Below are 20060 nucleotides of genomic sequence, written 5' to 3'. Positions count from 1 at the left end.
ACCAAAACCAATTTTGGTTTTTAGATTTTAGAAAACTGTTCGGTTATAAGTTGGTTTTCAGTTTTAAAATTGGGCTTGAGATGTTTGGCCTCAAAAAAGTTCACTCGATATAATTTTAATTTGGAGCCTAAATTTGTGTAAGCCACCTACTAATCATTGGGCATGAAACTTTTGACCCAAAAATAATGAATTTTAAACCAATAAAAACGTCCAAACAAGTTCGGTGTGGTTCGCTTTTGGAGTTCAATTTGGTTCGGTTTTGTTTTGGAGTTTGATTCAATTTGGTGCAGTTCGGTTTTGGAGTGAGACATTACCAACCCAAACCCTGATGTTTAGTTTTAAAGAAACCCAAACCAAACTGTTGCTTATTAATTTGGATCAATTAACTCTGTTTAATTTAATTGATTATTTCGACTTTTGATTTGGTTATTCACTTATTTTTTTCACCTTACCTGAGGTTCATCACCATCATCATAAAAATTTCGTTTTTCAAAAACCGTATTTTATGATAATTAAATGATGTGTTATGGAGGTGTTAGAGACGCTACCCACTTGTCAGCCCAGCACATTTCAAACTATTCTTGTCAACGGTCTAACACCCAAGAGAGCTTATTTTGTGGGGTCCACCCTCATTCAATCAATTAGTTTTTTTTTCAATCTTGATTAGCTATAATCCTTTAAATTAGTTAAAATTCAGTGTTTACGTGGCAATGGTAAGATGACGCTTACGTTACGCTTTTAATACCATCTCCAACAGTTTCTAGTTCAAACCATCCACATCACTGCTACATCAGCTTTCTTAAAAACCACATTTTTACTCCAACAATACACCTTCTCAAACCATCTTTACATTTCCACATCATCACTTACTTTTACAATTATTTTAAATAAGAATTTCACATCACAATAAAATATTTAATTTTTATTTAAATAAATAGCAATACAATAAAAATTTAGTAAAAAATAGATTAACAAAAATATAACAAATAAATAAACAAAAAAAATTACATAACTTAAAATGTCAATTACTCTAACGAAATGAAAGAAAGATAATTTGAAGCTCTTGCCTAATAATAAAACCTATGAATTATTATTATTATTAACCGCCCACAAATGTTCCATTAAATCATTTCGAAGTGCATGAGTTTCATTGTTACGTAAATTCCTGAACCGTTCCATGTACGCTTGGAAATTATATGTCGGTTCATGAAATGGCGGTTCGGGTGGTTCATCTTCATCATTCGACCAATCTGTTATAGCGGCCCCTTCATCTTCCACAATCATATTGTGTAGTATAATGCATGCATACATTTAATCATTAAATTTGTCGTTACGTAAAAAATAGACAAACAAAAAAATACATAATTTTTTAAATAAATATAAAAAAATATGTATATATATATATATATATATATATATAATATTTTAATGTATATGGGGCAAAAGCGATGTTGGAGTCCACAATTGATTGGTTTTTGTTGGCTTGGAAATCCAAACTTGACTTCTTGGTTTTTGGTATAAATCACATCTTAAGTTGGTTTGAACCAACCAAAAACATGGAGGTGCTCTAACTAACGAAAAAAATACACATAGGCTTAGCATCGACCATTCATGCCACGTAGATGATGACATGTCAAGATATTTATAACACTTCCTTTCTATCACTTGGATAGAATTCTGCACACACTGCAACTCAACCTGAGAATTTAGCTTCCATCACAATGTCAGCCACCATGTTTCTTTCACACACGATACTCTCAAAAGCTTCAAACTTCCCTAAAATAATCAACTCCTCAAACCCCACACCTGAAACCCATGATAAAAATCTTGACTTTAACCCAAATCCTACAAATTCAGCCACCAAAACCGCCCCATGGATGAAAACCCCTCTTGTTCTCCAACCCAATCAAGTAATAGACTTCTCAAAACCCAAAATTAACAAGAAATCACCCGAAAAGACCCGAAAAGCATTAACCCAGAAAGTCAGCGGCGGAAGAGGCAAACACGCCATGAAGAAAATCCTCTACAGTATAGACAATCTTGAACAAGAAAATCAAGAATTACAGGATACCCACAAACATATTGAGTTTAAGTTGCAATTAGTTGAACTGGGCGATGATAATAATATTAATAATGATGGAAGAGATAAGAAACGGTTTCGTCGAAAGCTTCCGTGGGAGCGAGACGAAAGAATGGTGTTTAGGAGGATGAAGAAGGAGAAATTGGTGACTGCTGCTGATTTGAGTTTGGATGAGGGGTTAATTGAGAGATTAACAAGTGAAGCTAAGAAGATGAGGAAATGGGTCAAGGTTAAGAAAGCAGGTGTAAATGAAGGTGTTGTGGAACAAATTAGGTTGATTTGGAAGACTGATGAGCTTGCCATGATCAAGTTTGATACGCCCTTGTGTCGGAATATGGATCGCGCACGCGAAATTGTCGAGGTTAGTGCTTAATCATTAAGGGTGCAAATGAGCCGGGCTTTTTTGAGCTCTAGCTGAGCCCAAGCCGAAAATAAAGCTTGTTTAGTTATCGTGTCTGAGCTCAAGCCTTGTATTGGAAGCTCGTTTAGGCTCGTTGAGCCTGTGATTTACAAGGTTGGCCTCTTTTGGACTTGTATGAATTAACTTCACAGTATACACTACACAGTTGAGCTCGAGCAGTGCTGTGGCTCGTTTAAGGTCTCGCACGAGCTCGAGCCCAGGTTACGCTAGTTTAAGGTTTTTCTCAAAACATATAAAAATAATTAAAAACGTATATAAGTTGACTAAGAAATAATAAACGAACCGAGCCCGAGCTTGGAAGAACCACTCACGAGCCGGGCTCGAGCTTTAGAAAAAGAGCTTGACGTCTCGTAGATCATGAAACGATGAACTTTCTCAAAGTTGGTCATGAAATGATGAATTTTCTCATAATTTAGGTCATGAAATATTTGCTGGCAGTTTAAAACAGGAGGATTTGTGATATGGAGTAAGAAGGATGTTCTGGTTGTTTATAGAGGATGCAATTACAGAGATAAATACGCCACTGGGACATTAGATCAAACACTTGCCGGGCGTGATGACAAAGAGGAAACCATGCCTGTACAAGGGTCACTATTTGAGAGGGAAGCTGATAGATTATTAGACGGGTTGGGACCGCGGTTTATTGATTGGTGGATGCCCAAGCCATTACCCGTAGACGCAGACTTACTTTCTGAAGTGGTTTCGGGGTACAAGCCACCGTCACGGCTTTACCCGTTAACCGGTAGAGCTAAACTCACAGACGCCGAGTTAACTCACTTGAGGAAGCTTGCTTACCATTTACCTACTCATTTTGTCCTTGGTATGCACATTAATCTTTCAAATAACTTTTATTATTGATTCGGAATCAAATAATTATTTGTACAGGAAGAAACCGAAACCTTCAAGGATTGGCTGCAGCCATTTTAAAACTATGGGAAAAATGTCATATAGCAAAGATTGCAGTAAAATGGGGAATACCTAACACAAGCAATGAGCAGATGGCCTCTGAGCTTAAGGTAAGATTATTAATATTAACGGTTTGACCAAAAAGTCAATGCTATAATTTGTTTGCATGTGCAGGTTCTCACTGGCGGAGTGTTATTACTGCGTAATAAATTCTATATAATACTTTACCGAGGCAAAGATTTCCTTCCTCCCGATGTTGCAGATCTTGTTACCGACCGAGAATTGGAGATTAAAAGCTTCCAACTTGAAGAAGAAGCCGCACGCGCTAATACAGTTGAAACGTTTGCCTATCTTGACCAACCGTCATCATCAGATGTTAGCACTGTGGGTACATTAAAAGAGTTTCAAATTATTCAATCGGAACATGAGGGATTCAACAGTGGAATTGGTGAGAATGAAATTCAAGTAGAAGCCGAGAAGCTAAAGTTGGAAAAAGAAATACGGATTCAAGAGCGCAAGCTTTTCATCGTATGCTTATTTTTCAGTTATTTTATTTCCAGTTGTTATTTTTGTTGGGAGAAATGAAGATGGGCTAAAATAATATTATTTTGCAGCTTAAAATGAAGATAAATAAGGCGTCAAAACAGTTAGCAAAGCTAAATTCTGCATGGGAGCCAGTTGAGCCAAATGACGACCGAGAGGTTATAACAAGTGAAGAGCGAGAGTGTTTAAGAAAGATGGGATTAAAGATGGATAGTACATTAGTACTTGGTAAGTAAAACTCTCGTACTAAATTTTTTGAAAAAAAAAAAAAAGAATTTTGATAATGCTAATAAGAATAATAATGCTGGATTTTAGGGCGACGGGGCGTTTTTGATGGTGTAATAGAAGGTTTGCATCAACATTGGAAGCATAGGGAAGTAGTGAAAGTGGTGACAATGCAAAGAGTGTTTTCAAGGATATTGTACACCGCACAATGTCTAGAAGCCGAAAGTGGCGGGGTACTAGTTTCAATAGACAAGTTGAAACTCGGGTATGCTATTATTATATATCGCGGGAAGAATTATAAACGTCCGTTAAAGTTTTCAAGAAACCTTCTTAGTAAAAGAGAAGCATTACAAAGATCTTTGGAGATGCAAAGAATTGGGGTAAAATAATGTTATCCTTTTCGTGCTGCTTCATGTGCATATTGATACCATTGAGTTGCGGTAAATAATGTTGTCTTTTGTCGTTTCAGTCATTGAAGTTTTTTGCAAATACGAGACAGCAGGCTATCTATGAACTTAAGTGCAAATTGGTGAGCCTCTGCACTAGTCATATACACCTAACATACCCCTAGTTTTCATATTACCAAGGTGATTTATCGGTTGCCATCTAATTCAGGATGCTCTTTCAATACATAGACATGGATGAAAAAAAGGTTATCTTGAAGAAAGAAAGACACTTAAGAAACTAGATTTATGAGGTATGCATTGTTATCTATCGTAAACCGTAACGTTGCTTCATTGATACGGGCAGGAGAGCTTTTTGATATGTACAGCGCCCGCGTAGAGGGTACATCATAATCTTGTCGCACAAAGTATCACATTTTCTTTCATACCATTAAAACAAAGTATCATCTAGATTTGAAAAGGTATGTTTTACGAGATGGTCTAAATTTTGCTGAGTGGTCAAACTACTAAAGTGTAAAAGTCATTGTCTTGCACAAAACATGTCGGCAATTTAAAGATATTTTCATTTTTAACACAAAATTCATCAAATTAGGTTATACTAGCAATACACTAATGTGTGTGAACTTTTTGTTGCATTTTGTGTTTGTATTGTTTTTTTCTATATGTATGAACTTTTTATTTATTGCGTATTTAACTTCAAAATGCCTTTCTAAAAATAATATAAAGAAGAATTTAACTTCATTATATATATTTTTTAATTAGTTATTCATTATCTAACGTATCATATTTGAAGTTATATCTATCATTCAACGGGCTCAATTTTTTGTCATCATATTTTACGTGAATAAAATTTTACATGTATAAGGCACTATTTCAAGTGTACCATCACATTTTGTGAATTGGTTTTGGATATTAGATATATCAATCATCTTACATTTTTAGACCAGGTGCAGTGGGTTGTCCCAAGCCATCTGACCCTTTAAACGTTCATGAAACCATTGATCACCATAGGCGCTAAGCCGGGGCTTGAGCAACTTTGAGCGCTAAGGGGGTAGGGTGAGAGGGCTCCGTGTGTGAGGCCATAATTTTTTCCAAACAATCAAACTATCTCACTCACATTTTATGAAGAAAAAAAAAAGATAAAATAATATGTGGCATTAATAAAACCATTATGTGATTTTGAGAGAAAAAGGCTCTGTTATACTTTTTCCAACCAATCAAACTATCTCATTCACGTTTTTTATATTTCTTTTGAACGATCAACAAATATAGAATACATAGAGACTCCGTACTGGGTGACCCATGGCTAAAGACCACCGCCAGCTGGCCCAACCCAGCTGTACGGAGCCCTTAAGCGCCTCCAAGTTATCTCCAGTTCCGGGGAAAACCGACCCGTCCGAAGGCCCACTGGTGGTAAAACTCGGATGCCCTCAGGATCGAACTGGAGATCACAAAGATCCCAGTCTTCCTTCATTGAGCCACTCGTGTCCCCCCAAAGTATTGCAAGTGAAAATTGAACTTGGGTCTTCTTTAAAAAACTCAAACTTCCTACCACCACACCACATTTGAGAGAACACTCACACTTTTATATATAAAAAAAGAGCATTGAATAATATGCGTTTTTAATAAAACCATTGCTTGGTTTTGAGAGAAAAGTTAACGAGAGTCCCAAGCCTATATGATGGTGACGTGATAGTCATGTTTTAACTTTTTAGTTAAACTACTACTCACAGTTTTAGCAAATAAGTTGTGTGATGCAAAATGTGAAGTCGGATATTAAAAAAATACAAAAATAAACATTACTATTTTGGCATAGATCAATACACCTGTTAGATGAGCACTTGTCTTTCTCTCTTCCAATACGTATGATCGGCACTCTGTGTAAATGTTATACCATAGTTAATGTGCTTGCTTACTACTTTATTGAAAGCTCAGTGTACATAAATATCAGTAAATATTGCTACTCCTCCATACGATGATGTTGAAAAAGGAAATGAATAAATGTAAAGTGAAAGTGATGCGTAGAAGAATGAGGAAAAGAAGATGGCTGATGAGTTGGAAATCAGCACTCCACTCCACTTTCAGCCATTCCCATAAAGATCCCCATCCCATACATTCTTAAAAACAGTAATATCATTTTCTATATGTTCCATTTTATTATTTAGAAGGATAATTACTAATTAGATATATGAATTAAGAAAAATGGCACATCTTTATCAAACAAACATAATATCTCTCTGATTTTATATTTTATCTTTTAGGGAGACAACTTAGAAACCTGATGTAATTAGAAAGCAAACAAAGAAAATATAGCTTTCCAGTCAATGAGTCAAGGCTTTATATTAGGAAATGAGTATGTATGGTATGGGTTTATGCTTTTAAAACTAGGTAATCGTACAATTGCTTGCATTTTCTTTTTTGGGAAGAGACTTAGAAAATCCTTTAGGCTAAGGGTATTGGGGCTTGATCCAAGCCTAAGTGATCGAATATATTTACGACACGTAGGCGGTGACATGGCACATGATCAAGCCCCAGAGGGTGTAGTGGTCCAGGTGATCCGGGGCTTTATTGAATTTTTTTTAAATAATTTAAAACATTACATTAATAATAATATAAAACATTACATTAATAATAATTTAAAATTAAAATATTACTAGTCTAATACAAGATCATCGGGTCTTCTATCCCACAAATGCTCGACCAACTCATGCCGAAGGTTGTCGTGTATCTCACGGCTCTTGATGATATTTAAGTTGTCGAGTCGTTGTTCACTGGTGATCGTCGATTCTTGTCTTGGAATATCACCTTGGTAGTTTTGACAAATAGCGTAACCCTCGTCTTCTAGTGTCATGTTATGTAGGATTACACACGTGTACACGACTTCCGTTTTTCGGTTCTTTAATCACCCTTTTGGCTTTAAATCACAATCCTGTCTTTTTTTTTTAAAACGCAAATTTCTCTAAACCTTGTCGTTTGTTGGATTTAAACCCAAGACCCCCCCCCCCCCCCAAAAAAAAATCTCTTAAGCCTACGTGTTTAAAGCCTTTGCCTTTGTCAAATGGCAATCATGTCTGGTTAAGATTGATTAAACGAGGAACGATTTCTGTCAAATATATTAATTCCATCTCATACACGCTTTAAGTATAGAGTATGTACCCTGGCTCACCCGTGCAACCGTTCATCAAACCAGAGTTGGCGAGTTTTGAATAGATCGCTAACGAGTTGTAAACGAATTTGCGTGCTATAGACTTGCAGCTATATATATTTTCAGGTTTTGTGATCTAACTTTGATCAATTACACATGTTTAAATTTTACACAATCTAAACACTATCTAACTTTGATCAAATACACATGTTTAAATTTAACACAATCTAAACACAACCTGTTTATTGAGTGTATTCGTCAACACTACCGTCTTAAACCGCACATTACGCACAATACATCCTAAACAAGAGCATATAGCAAGTATAACAGGGCTACCTAAGTATTTATGAAATCTATCTATAAACAAACTTCATATGTCGATCTGCAATTAATTAATTAATTTGTATAAAATGTAGCAGCCTATCTTCATAATGAACTCAGCTGGAATTCAATCCAATCAGAATCACATTGAATAAAAAAAAAACACTCAATTACCTTACCAGCTAGCTGCTGGAACCACACCACCACTCTCACTCTCTTATTATTATAATTACTTACAACAATCACTCGGTCATCCACAGTAATGTTATGATTCCAACGGCCAGCAGCAGGGCAGCCTGTTGCCCGTTTGCCTTCTGTTTCGATAAAAACACTTACCTTTTCATAAAAATTTACTCCGGAATCGCCACGAGTACCGGCCGCCACGCTCGCCTCATTAACCGCTGCCGTAACGTCCCCGGAAAATGCCTAAATCCTCTTCCACCGCCTCGCCGGACAACCAGATCGCAATCGTAACCGCTCCACCGGTTCGCCTCTTCTCCGATCTCTTCAACCGGCGGTGAAGATGAATTTGAACTCGATGACGTCACGAACAAGTCCTTTAACTTCCGTCGTGCACCGGTATTATTACTATTATCCTTCTCGTCCTCCGACGAATCGGCATCGTTTCCTCTGCGATCTAAAAACTCGTCACTCGACGGCAACCGGCGGTTACCGTCGCCGCCGCGATTTAACAACATCCGGAGTGTTTTGCGGCGGCGGAGGTGAATGACGGGGCTGGTGGAAGGACTCCGAGTAGGACTTCCGGCGATGGCGCATTGTGTGGCTAGCATTTTGAACTTGTGCATTGTGGCCATTGATGATCTAATTAGAAGAGGTGAAAGGAAAGGTATCTATAGATCTGAGATGAGATTGATGCTAATCGTGTGATGCCATAATAATAATAATAATAATAATAGGCATAGAAAGTATAGATTCTTTGTTTTTTGTACAGGCTACAGTTTGCTTTGGAATTGAGGGGTTAAAGAAATGAAGGAAGGAAAGCAATGGCCAGATTAAAGTGACAGTGACGGATTTGTACTCTACGTGACACGTGGATCACCACGCGTATACCCAACCGATAGAGGATGCTGGTTAAAACTTGTTGAAAATAATTTGAAGTTCAGAACCATTTGGATCCTTAATTCCTTATTATACTAATTGTGGTATCTCATCAGACTATATACGAGTCGTATAAGATTATACGAGCTAACATCCAGCCGTATGGTGATCATGTGCGGAGGTTTATTTGGGTCCTTTCCTATTTTAGGCTTAGAAGTGTAAGTTTGCTCGTTATATTTAAATAATGTTCTTTATTTGGTTGGACCCCTCTTAATTCAAAATCCTCAACTAGACAAGCTCTTTGAATATTTTAGGGCGCCTTAGTTTAATTGTTTAAGTTTGGCCACTATGATGATACCGGATGACCACATGTAGCCAAAATCGGTGGGGATTGTCAATGTTGTTTATAAATTTATGATTAATGGATTCTGGTATGAAATAAATTTTCGTGTTCAGATTAAGTGTTAAAAGTTTTATTCAGATGAAATAAATGTTGTCCAAAGTCCGATTCATGAGTAAATGTTAAAAATCCAAAATTCAATTTATGAGTAAGTGTTAAAAAGTCTAGTCTAGTAAAAATCAGATACAATTTGGTTACTTGTGTGGTGGAGGTTCAAGGCCAGAATATAAAACTTTTATTGTCAAAACTATTTTACTTGCAGTATACTGGTGTGTATACAAACTTTTCAACAACAAAAGTTTTATTACTCCAAGACTAATAGAAGAAATCAAGACCAAATGCGTATTTACGGGTGAAGAATAAATCATTTGGCGGTGTATTTTCAATGTAAATTTATTGTAGGCTGTATTTTTTGGGTTGTAAGTTTTCGTTTTCTTGCGTCTTGCTAGTTGCTTATTCGAAACTCCTCTGCTTTCCACGACAAGAAAAATATTAAAAGTCCAAAGTCGTTTATGAGTAGATGGGAAGAGTTCAAAGTCCAATATACGAGTAGATGTTAAAAGTCCAATATATGAGAACATGATGTACACTTACGACTAAATGTGTTGAATTTGAGTACATGGGGCACATTTCCAAAGTCCAATATGATTAAATTTTAAAATCCAAAGTCCACCGTTGAAGTCCAAAGCCCAATCCAAAGCTTAATTTCAAAACAAAATTTCTAAGATATAATTTAATAAGCCTATACACATATATAAAATTCAATTTCTTCAAAATTTCTAAAATAAAATCGCATAAGCCACTTTTTAAATACATTGTGTTAAATTTCAAAACTTTAATCAAAAGCTCGATTACTAATCTTCAAAATGGGGATATGACGAAATCAAAATAATATCCCATGGTCAATCTTTCAAATGAGGACATCAAAATTAATTACATCTGACAATTGAATTGGTTGGAGACATTAGTAGAAGATAGATGTTCATTGGTTTGGATTTTGGAGATGACAAATAAATCAACAAACATGTTGGAGAGGATGATATTAGGTGGAGGTTGATATTTAATTTTTGGCAAATATTAAAAAGACTTTTGAAGGAATTAAAGTTTGGAAGGATTTTTAATAAAACTATTTAGTTTTGAAGGGTTTCATATCTAATCTTACATGACTAACAGCCTCATATTCACTTTCCTCTTTGTATATACGTATACACATGTGAATGGAAAAATGGTGTTTGTTTGTTCAATGGAATGGAATCATTCATTACACATAGAATTTCATTACATCAAAACCATTTCTTCCCTCCCTCTTCTTTTTTCATTTCATTCCTCATTCGCCATACTTTTTCAACAACACCACCACCTAACAATGACCACCACCAGCTGACCGCCACCGTCGTTGTTGCCACCACCTCCGTCACCACTGCCGCCACCACCACCGCTTGACCACCACCACCCCCACCACAACCACCACCACCGTCTCCACCGACACCCCCATTTTCGTCGCCGGATCTACCCCCACCATCGCCATTGTGTGGATTTTTTGTTTTTTTGTAAAAAATATTTTTAGATATGAGTGTTTTTATTATTTCTATTTCATTCCTACAATTTTTTTTATACCAAACTACATAAAGTAATAATTCAATTCATTCTCATAGGCTAACTAAACAAGACAAAAGAATGACAATGATCCATTTCATTCCCTTATCCATTCCATTCCTTCTCCTATTCTATTTCCCCTTCATTCCATTACCTCCAACCAAACATACCCTAAAATAACATTTTATAAGTCATTTGTGTATACGTATACACATCTATCCAGTTCAATTGCTTTAGACTTTAGAGCATGTTTGAAGGAACGAGACTTGATACACAAACTTTCTAAAAGAAACTGAAATTTAAGTGGTTCGTGATTTCATTTATTTTGGCTGATTTCTTTCAAATTTTTAATAACTGCTCACACTTCAAAAGGATCTCATTTACTTAGGTTGATTTCTTTCATATTTTAAATAACTATTCACACTTTAAAAAGATCTTTAAATTTCTTTAGGCTGTGCGTTTGGTGGCTTCAGCCACGCCGCGAGTGGCCGGCACGAGCCATGTCGGTGGTGAACACCACAACGTGCCGGCGAGAGTGGTGCCGCAAGCGAGCGCCCGCGACTAGGCTCGCGGCTGGTGAAGGATCTGTTGGGCTTTGATTTGTGTGAAGGTGACCGTGGGGCTCTGGGTGAAAACAATTTTTTTATTATTTTTATTTTTTACCTATATAAACCACACCACTAACTTTAAAAAATTACTAACACTCTCAATTCTCTCTACACTACTTCATAAAAAATATATTCCATATTACTCATTTATCTTTTTTTAAAAATATGGATCAATGGGGTGGTTGTTACTGACCGGAAATGCGTTTCGGTAAAGACGACAACGTGTTTGGCGCCACTGAGATGGAACAAAAGTTGAGTCAAATGCCACCACCGTCTCCCGACTTTTTTGTTCTGGAGGCACAAGAAGTTCGTAAAGAGCCCGCCAAGGGCAAATGAGCCTAAAAAAGAAACCAAGGAGGAGCGGGAGGCTTGAGCCGAGCGGCCGAGGAAGTCATTCCAAAAAGAAAAACAACTCCTTGGGCAAAAAAGAAGAAAAGGGCCTTGTGTCGTGCTTGGGTTGAAATATCCGAAGATCGACAAGTCGGTATTTTTTTTTTATTTTTTTTGTTTCGTATATAGTTTTAAAAATACTTTTGAGACTTATCCTTATTTAATTTTAGCGCACTATCAAAAGCACCGTATATTTTGGGGGAAAATGCGAGAGTTGTTCTACAGGATGGTGGGAAGTACGGACCGTACCGACAATATGATATCAGAAAGATGGTTCGAAACTCGCAAATTTATCGGACTTTTCACAAATTTACATAACAGAAATAGTCGTCGAATGAGACCTAGCGGGTGCGATGATCTTCAAGTCTACAAATTCACATGCGACGAATGGAAAACCAAAGTGTTCGACAAGTACGGAACGACAAAAACGTGGGACGAGGACGACTTGTGGCAAATATTCAAGTCGTGCTCGAAATGGGTCGAGTTACTTACACCGGACATTGATGGTGGCTCAATGCCAAAGCGTACGAAAACTACTTCGTCCGGTGCATATGTCTCATTCTAGTAGCTCGATGCTCATGTAGGGATCGACATAAACATGTCCGGGCAAGAAGATTAACCGCAAGTCCTACGTCGACCACGTGGAAGGGACTGGGGGAAAATGTCAATCATAAGTACCGAGGTCGATCAGGAATTTGTTGAAAAAGTAAATAAAATATCGACTAGTATCGAGGCGGCGACCGGGCTGAAACTTTCAAAAGACAAATTTAGGAAGTTAGACTTTTTTACCAAAGACTTTAGCAACCTCAACCCAATGCATCGAGTGGTATTCTAACAAGAACAAACACTTGTTCTTGAGGAAATCAAAGCAGATAAAAAACGAACGCGAAGAGCAGGAGGCGGCGGAGATCGGGAATAAATTTGTATTTTTATTCTTAAATTTGTAATTTTTTTATATATTTTTAGGATGTTTTTTTAATTTGTATTTTTTTATGTTATTAGGATGTTTAATGTTTTTATTATATAAATTAGTTTTTTTACTTATATTATAATGTTATATTAAAAAAATTAAAAAGTTAGACAATTCGCTGAAGCCACTGTTCGCATGGACCACAACAGGCTTAGGCTGCTGAAATGCATGGACCACAACAGGCTCAAGCGGGCTTCAGCGAGTGTCTAGTCAGCAATGCATGACACAATATTATTTGATGAATTTGAAACCTGGCTTCATCGACAACCAGTCTTAGATGACAATACTTGATGGAATTAATTTCATTTCTAATTTATTTGCCAATCGAACACGATAAAATAAAATTTCGAATTCCATAAATTCCTCAACTAATATTTCATTAACCAAGAACGTATTTAGACAGCTACTAGCACTAGCCCATTAAAAGCTAAGAGCACCACAGGACCCCAAGAAGATTCCAACCACAAGCCCATTTGCAACAATAAAAGCAATTAGGTACAACATAGACACATGGATGATGGATGTAAGAGATTATGAAGATGTGATGCATCACTACATAATCACCAGGGATAGTCACAAGTTATTTAAAAAAAAGGCAAAAGATGGGCCTTTTTATCAATTTCATTAACATTTCATGTGATCCTTTATAAAGAAAAAGAAAAGATCATCACATTATCAAACACTTTTAGACCTACAATTAACTGCAACATAAGCTAATCATAACAGATCAACATTAACATCTTGAAGCCTCTTCTTTTCCAATGTATCAGCACATATTTGGCTCATCATGTGATAGAACATGTTTAGTTCAGACAACTGTTCAGTTGTCATCTTCCCCATCACAACTCTTGCCAACTTCTCTCTTTTGGCATTCAACTTCAATCTCTCCATGTATGAAGATGCATTCCTCACCGTTGCTCCCATCTGCATCAACCTGTTCTCTTGCTGCAAACTTAATGCTATATTTGACTGTAACCAATTCAAAAATTGCATCACTACTTGAATAAAATGTTAAAAAACAATCTATTATCGTTCGGTTACCTCAAGAAACTCTGCTCCTGGTTTGAGATCAGAATCTTTAAGTTGATGAATATTATGACCGCCTGAATACAGGTTTCTTGCTAGCGAGAAGCTGCGAACGATAACATTTCTCTTTTGCTCCAATTCTTTATCAAGTTTCAAAGATTTTGGTACCTTTGTAGCACAATTGAGCTTCTTTTGATATGCCACAACCGCCTTCACGAATTCCTGCGACCACAATATGAATAATTAACAATTTAATACACACTAACGTTATAAAAAGAATTCATGAAACAATGGTGATTAGTGATTACCCTATAAGCAGCAGTGCATCCAGGATAATCAAAATCATCAGAATTCGGTTTCCTCATTCGCTCAGGATGAAACTGCAAGCCCATGATAAACTTACCCTCTTCTGGATTATAAGCATCCGGGTCATAAAACCCTTCAACCAACCCATCTGGTGCAAAAGCCATGGGCTTGAACCGGTGTGCCAGCCTCTTGACTCCTTGATGATGATAGCTATTAACCTGAATCTGCATATCAGCTTCCAAAGAATCCTTAAACCACTGATGCAAAGGGGTTTCCTCTACAATCTTAACCGGATGTCGGTGCCCATCGTAATTATCATAATCCATATGAACCACTTTCTTAATTTCGGGGCAAAATCTAGTTGACTCTTTTCCAATGTCTTGGTACAGTGTACCACCACATGCAACATTCAAGACTTGTAACCCCCTGCATATTCCCAAATAAGGTATATTTCTTTCGAGACAAATTCGAGCTAGCGAAAGCTCTACCGTGTCTTTTTCTTTATCGATGGCGGTATCGCTGACATGCAACCTCCGGATTTCCTCTAACTCTTCATTAGACAAATCGGTTTCTTCGGCCTCATAGAGTGATGGGTCAATATCCTCCCCTTCGCATAACAGGACTCCGTGGATCGGCTCGAAACTGTGCAACAACGTATGAACACCGGACACCCGCGATACAATCACCGGCACAGCTCCATATCCCACAATAAGATCGAGATGATATTCACCTGTTAATTGACCAAATTACCTAATTATTTATTATTACCCTTAACTATTATTAGCCCATTAATCAAAACAAATCTCTCTCAGGCATTTTAACTCATTGGCGGAGGGCCATAGTGGCCACCGGGTTCGAACAAACCCGGTCTCTTTTCGATTTATAGTTTAGATTTATATATAAACTATAGTATTGAATTAACGAGAGAACCCTCTTTTTCTGCGAGCAAACCTTTCTGCGAGCAAACCGAGTATCATTTGAAAATATTCAAACCCATTTATTATAAAAATTTTACTTAAAATCCTTTTAGTAATGAAATTTTTTTATAAAACATAAAAAGTTTTAAAAAAACTATCAAAGTTATTAACAAATATTATAAATAGGCCAATAAAATAATAACCCATATGTAATGTATAAAAGACCCAAAATTATTTAAAATGACTTTGTAGTATGTAATATCTTTTTATTAATCCAAAATAACTATTGTTTTATTGAATATTGACCATGCACGCTTGTTATAATAGTGATATTGCGTTTTATTTATCTGGTCAATTAACCGATCGATTCATCCGTGCCCAAAAACTTTGACGCAGGAAAAAATATCTTACGCTCTTAGCACCCAAAAATCCCGACCACAAAGAAAAAAATTCCTAGATCAGACGTTATAATTTCACAAACACATTACGTGCAATAACGAATTAACTATTAAACCCATTAATCAATCAAGATTATCAAGAAAAGCTGAAAAAGATTCACCAGTTAATTGACGGAATTACCCTTATTATTAATTAATATTAACCCATTAATCAAAACATCTCTCTGAGGCATTTTCACAAACACATTACGTGCAATAACGAATTAACGATTCAACACACAACCCATCAATCTGGGTAAAATTTATTCGGTAAAAATGGCTAATTTATCAAAAAAAATCCATGCAAAAAAACGATTATAAAGAAAAAGATTCAAAACCCTTGTGATTAAACACACAATCCATCGTGAAAGGTGACTTATCAACATTAATCATGCAAAATGAGGATTATAAAGAAAAAGATTCAAAACCCTTGTGAGATTAATCAAAAAACATACCGACAAAATCGACGAACTTGTTCTTGCGAAGACTCCGGCGAGATACGATGATGACACGTGGCAAGATGAAGGCGAGATCGGAGGTTGACATGGCGGTGTATGAGGTGCGATCAATGGGTGACAATGCGAGGTTTATATAGGGAGTCTTACACGTGAGTGAGAGCTGGGCGGTTGAAAACTGAGGCATGCTGACGTGGCTAGGGTCTTAATTTAGATGTTATTATTATTATTATTATTATTATTATTATTATGGCTAAATATACCACTGGTGGAGGCTTTATCCTTTGCTATTTTTTTACCATCGTGTTATTATGTCACGTTTATTTTTAGAAACTAGTTTAGAGAAAGATGATATCTGTATATTAAATGCGTTTGATGCGTTTTGGAAATAGATGTTATTACGTTTTGATCATTTTTCACAGATATTTTGAGTGAGGTGAAAATAATAAAGTTAGTTATGGATAAAGATTAATATGTTTATCCATAACTAATTCTAATTTTATTTTTAATTATTCAAAATATTCTATCAAAAATAGAATTACAAATTAGTAGCATCTATTTTCAAAGCGTATCTATGAAATTTTAAAAGACGTGTCAAAATATATAACTAATAATTACTAACATCCACAACCAAAAGCAATGCCAATTTTCCCATGTAACTCCTCGTTTCTTCGTCCTATTTTTGATCCCCTATGGTTAAAAGAAAAAAAAAAGGGAAAACTTGATTGCCATCAATCAGATTATATTAATTGTGTTTTTAGGGTTTTACAAATGGAGAGAATATATACAAAGTATAGTTACATCTTACAAGAATCATCAACTTAAAACTAACAAGTTTTAAAATATCACTGCCATTTGAATGATTGTAGCAATGACACGTTTTTTCTCAAGACCAAAGTGTTACATTTTGAAATGATTTTCTATTCTCTTTTAGCAATAATGTCTAACGATGTTAATGGCTCGGTTTTAAATTGAGAAACCGTTTAAACAAGCCATGTTTGTTTTTGTTTTATTCCTATTTATTTCTTACTTGATAAACATAATTTTATTTTGCACTTTACTTTTATGGTTCTTGATGAACTTTTGGTATATAAGTTCCAACTTATATTATACATGTGTTGTGAATTGTGATAAGATGATGTTTCTCTCAAGTTCATGGTAACAAAAGCGATGTAAGCTATGAATATGTCTAAGGAGTGTGAGTTTGCCGTTAAAATTATATATATATGTATATAAAAGAAAACATTGAAAATATGTAAAACGAATTATTTGGCAAACGTTTAAAAATTAATTAATAGATGACAAAAGAAACAACAAAACGTTTATCCATAAATTTTGACTTTAGTTCAGTTGCTACGATTAAATGTTTTTACACCGAAAGTGATATTTTTGGTGAACTTGCATTTGCTTATTGGACACATTGTTCCAATCACTTTTATCATACATCAACCAATGTGAATTCAAACGGTTAAGACGCATTTTTATAATTCATTTCATATTTTAATATTTAAGTTAACTGTTTTATTTAATGAACCACTGACCTACTCTATTGTCTTCATCATCGGAAGAAAATCTCCTATAGGTGAGAAACTATGGCTCAACTTCGCATAATTTCAATAGCAATTGTTTGATGCCATCCTTTCACATGTACATGCCCATATTATGAACATAATTTTTGGTGTTTGGATTTATTGTGAAAAATAAACTAGTCTTATAGTCAATTATATGCACAATGCACATATTGTTTTAACATCCATAAAAACTACAACTTAACTGTAACATCCCAACCTAAGGCGAAAATGCCGGGACGTGATCCGATTGCTCACAGCTCGAAAATATCATCATAAATAAAATGTGATAATATCTATTTAATTATTTTAATTCAAATTTACACACAATAATCAAATACAACAAAACAATTCAAACAAATAAATACAATCAATTAAATTTAAGTTTGTCTTCAATATAACATATGGTCTTGACTACATATCCATACTTCAATCTAAGCAACCTACATATGCGTAGAAAATGGAGGTTTTGTCAACAAATATGTTGAGTGAGATGATCACACGATTTTTGACACAACAAATAGTTATATAATAAATAAATAATAAATGATAAGTGTTAAATGCGCAAACCAATCTATGTGGTAATAATCAATCAACCTTAACAAACCAAAATCAAGTATATTTGTGTGCCAATGAATCGTTGCTATGCGAGTCGGGCATTGATTACAATGACTAAATTGGTCGGTTTATCTTTGCTAAGCGAATCGGGCTCCGGTTACTAAGACGGTCGTATGATCATACTAATGAGAACCCTATAAAAAAGGGAATATGTTGGACCACTCCGAAACGTTATCAAATAAACAATTAAACATGTAGCAATTAGCAAATACATTCAACTGATATTCACACAATAATTATGTTTGCGATTTTTGAGTATATATATATGAGTAAGTATGCATATGTCCCAAAAACGTTAGAAAACAGTGTATAAAAAAGGGGAATGATCAAACTCACCTAGATGGAAGGCAAGTGATTTAATAAATTCGAAAAATGAACTAATGATTTAAGCGAGTCGTCCAATACGCGTCCAACGAGATTAATGATCAGAATCTGAAACTTTTTGATATGAAACTATAAATAAAAAATGAACTTAATGCCGCTGGAATCATCCAAACGGATGAGTAGAACTCTAGTTTTGTTGATTTTAATGTTTAAACGAGTCGAGTCTGACCAGAATCCGAACTTCGAGTCGGGGAGTTGGGTTTTGGGCAGAACCCTTAAAATTTAATTACGAGAAGAAAAGCTTCTGGGACCGAACGTTGGAATCTGACCAGAAGCATGAGAAAACGCAAAGTCAAACTTGTTGACTATTTTACCCTTCATCGGGTTTTAAAGCAATGACCAGTCAACACCCTTCAACCACCGAAATTGCTTGAAGGTTATTGACTAGGGAATATGTTATGAACGATTTTACAGTTTACAACTTACCCGGAAGGTGAAAGAATTGATGAGACACGGAAATCAAAGGTCCTTGAGTTTGCAAAGTCAACGAACAAGTTTTGAATCTTTAACGTAATGCAAAAACCGAAGGGTTGGAGGAGTGAAAGAGGTAAGGGACGGCTTGAGGAGGTTCTTTAGGGTTGTGCAAAGTTTACAGCAGATGTTTAATGGTTGTTTATATAGAAAAATATAAAACGAACTAATTATAGGCTTTTTGGCCCGTTTAAGCAAGTATATGCGTTTTAAGGAAAGAATCAACAATTTATACATAAAGATCTGATCTTGGGCAGTAAGAAACGAATTGGGAATGGTATTTTAGTTGTATGGATGTTTTCTTGGACCTTAATTCACTCAAACATACCTAATATAATTGATTTTATACCTTAATGAACTAACGAACGAAAACGAACTCAGATTCTGTGCAGATCAGCCACCGCGCTGCAGCGGCCGAGGAAAAGTGGCCCAATGTGTGGCGCTCTGGTCCAGGGTGAGGGCAAGTTCACAAGTTGTCACTTTTAGTCCTTTATGTTTGATATTTGAGCAATTTTTGAGCTTGTTGTGTATAACTAATGAATAAACAATATATAAAAACTTTAAGGGCTTAAAGTGAATTATTAGAAACTTAAATATTCATAATTACTTGATTTTTAATAATAATAAAGATCTAAAAATGTTTCGTTCATAAACGAATACGGGTTTAGAAAATCCGAAATTTTACATTAAGAATTGTTTGTCTGAAAAATGACTTGAATGAAAATTGCGATGTATGTCTTTTACAAATATATCAGATGTATGTCTTTTACAAATTAATATCAAGTAAACTTTGTAATAAGCATTTGAATG

At 35.6% G+C, this 20060-nt stretch overlaps 3 protein-coding genes across 3 annotated transcripts; 1 reads left to right on the top strand and 2 right to left on the bottom strand.

Annotated features, from left to right (window-relative positions):
- Positions 1-1695: 1695 nt before the first annotated feature.
- Positions 1696-4972, top strand: LOC143594418 (chloroplastic group IIA intron splicing facilitator CRS1, chloroplastic-like). Its single transcript, XM_077073740.1, has 8 exons — positions 1696-2441; positions 2940-3321; positions 3387-3517; positions 3582-3935; positions 4022-4178; positions 4266-4555; positions 4645-4704; positions 4791-4972. The coding sequence occupies exons 1-8, from the start codon at positions 1722-1724 to the stop codon at positions 4818-4820; spliced, it is 2124 nt and encodes a 707-aa protein (XP_076929855.1). The 5' UTR covers positions 1696-1721; the 3' UTR covers positions 4821-4972.
- A 3423-nt stretch (positions 4973-8395) lies between these two features.
- LOC143594413 (uncharacterized) lies at positions 8396-8860 on the bottom strand. Its single transcript, XM_077073735.1, has one exon. The coding sequence runs from the start codon at positions 8858-8860 to the stop codon at positions 8396-8398; it is 465 nt and encodes a 154-aa protein (XP_076929850.1).
- Positions 8861-13690: 4830 nt separating this feature from the next.
- LOC143594417 (putative glutamine amidotransferase GAT1_2.1) lies at positions 13691-16300 on the bottom strand. Its single transcript, XM_077073738.1, has 4 exons — positions 16210-16300; positions 14403-15130; positions 14110-14316; positions 13691-14037 (listed from the first exon to the last, which is right to left on the bottom strand). Exons 1-4 carry the CDS (start codon positions 16298-16300, stop codon positions 13786-13788), a joined length of 1278 nt encoding a protein of 425 aa, XP_076929853.1. The 3' UTR covers positions 13691-13785.
- Positions 16301-20060: the final 3760 nt, after the last annotated feature.

The sequence above is a fragment of the Bidens hawaiensis genome, unplaced genomic scaffold (genome assembly GCF_021521415.1).
Source record: "Bidens hawaiensis isolate Kalapana, Puna unplaced genomic scaffold, B.hawaiensis_p1.1 tig00043605_1, whole genome shotgun sequence".
Classification (NCBI taxonomy): domain Eukaryota; kingdom Viridiplantae; phylum Streptophyta; class Magnoliopsida; order Asterales; family Asteraceae; genus Bidens; species Bidens hawaiensis.
The sequence above is the reverse complement of the archived record's forward strand: the minus strand, read 5'-3'. Positions and strand labels throughout refer to the sequence as shown.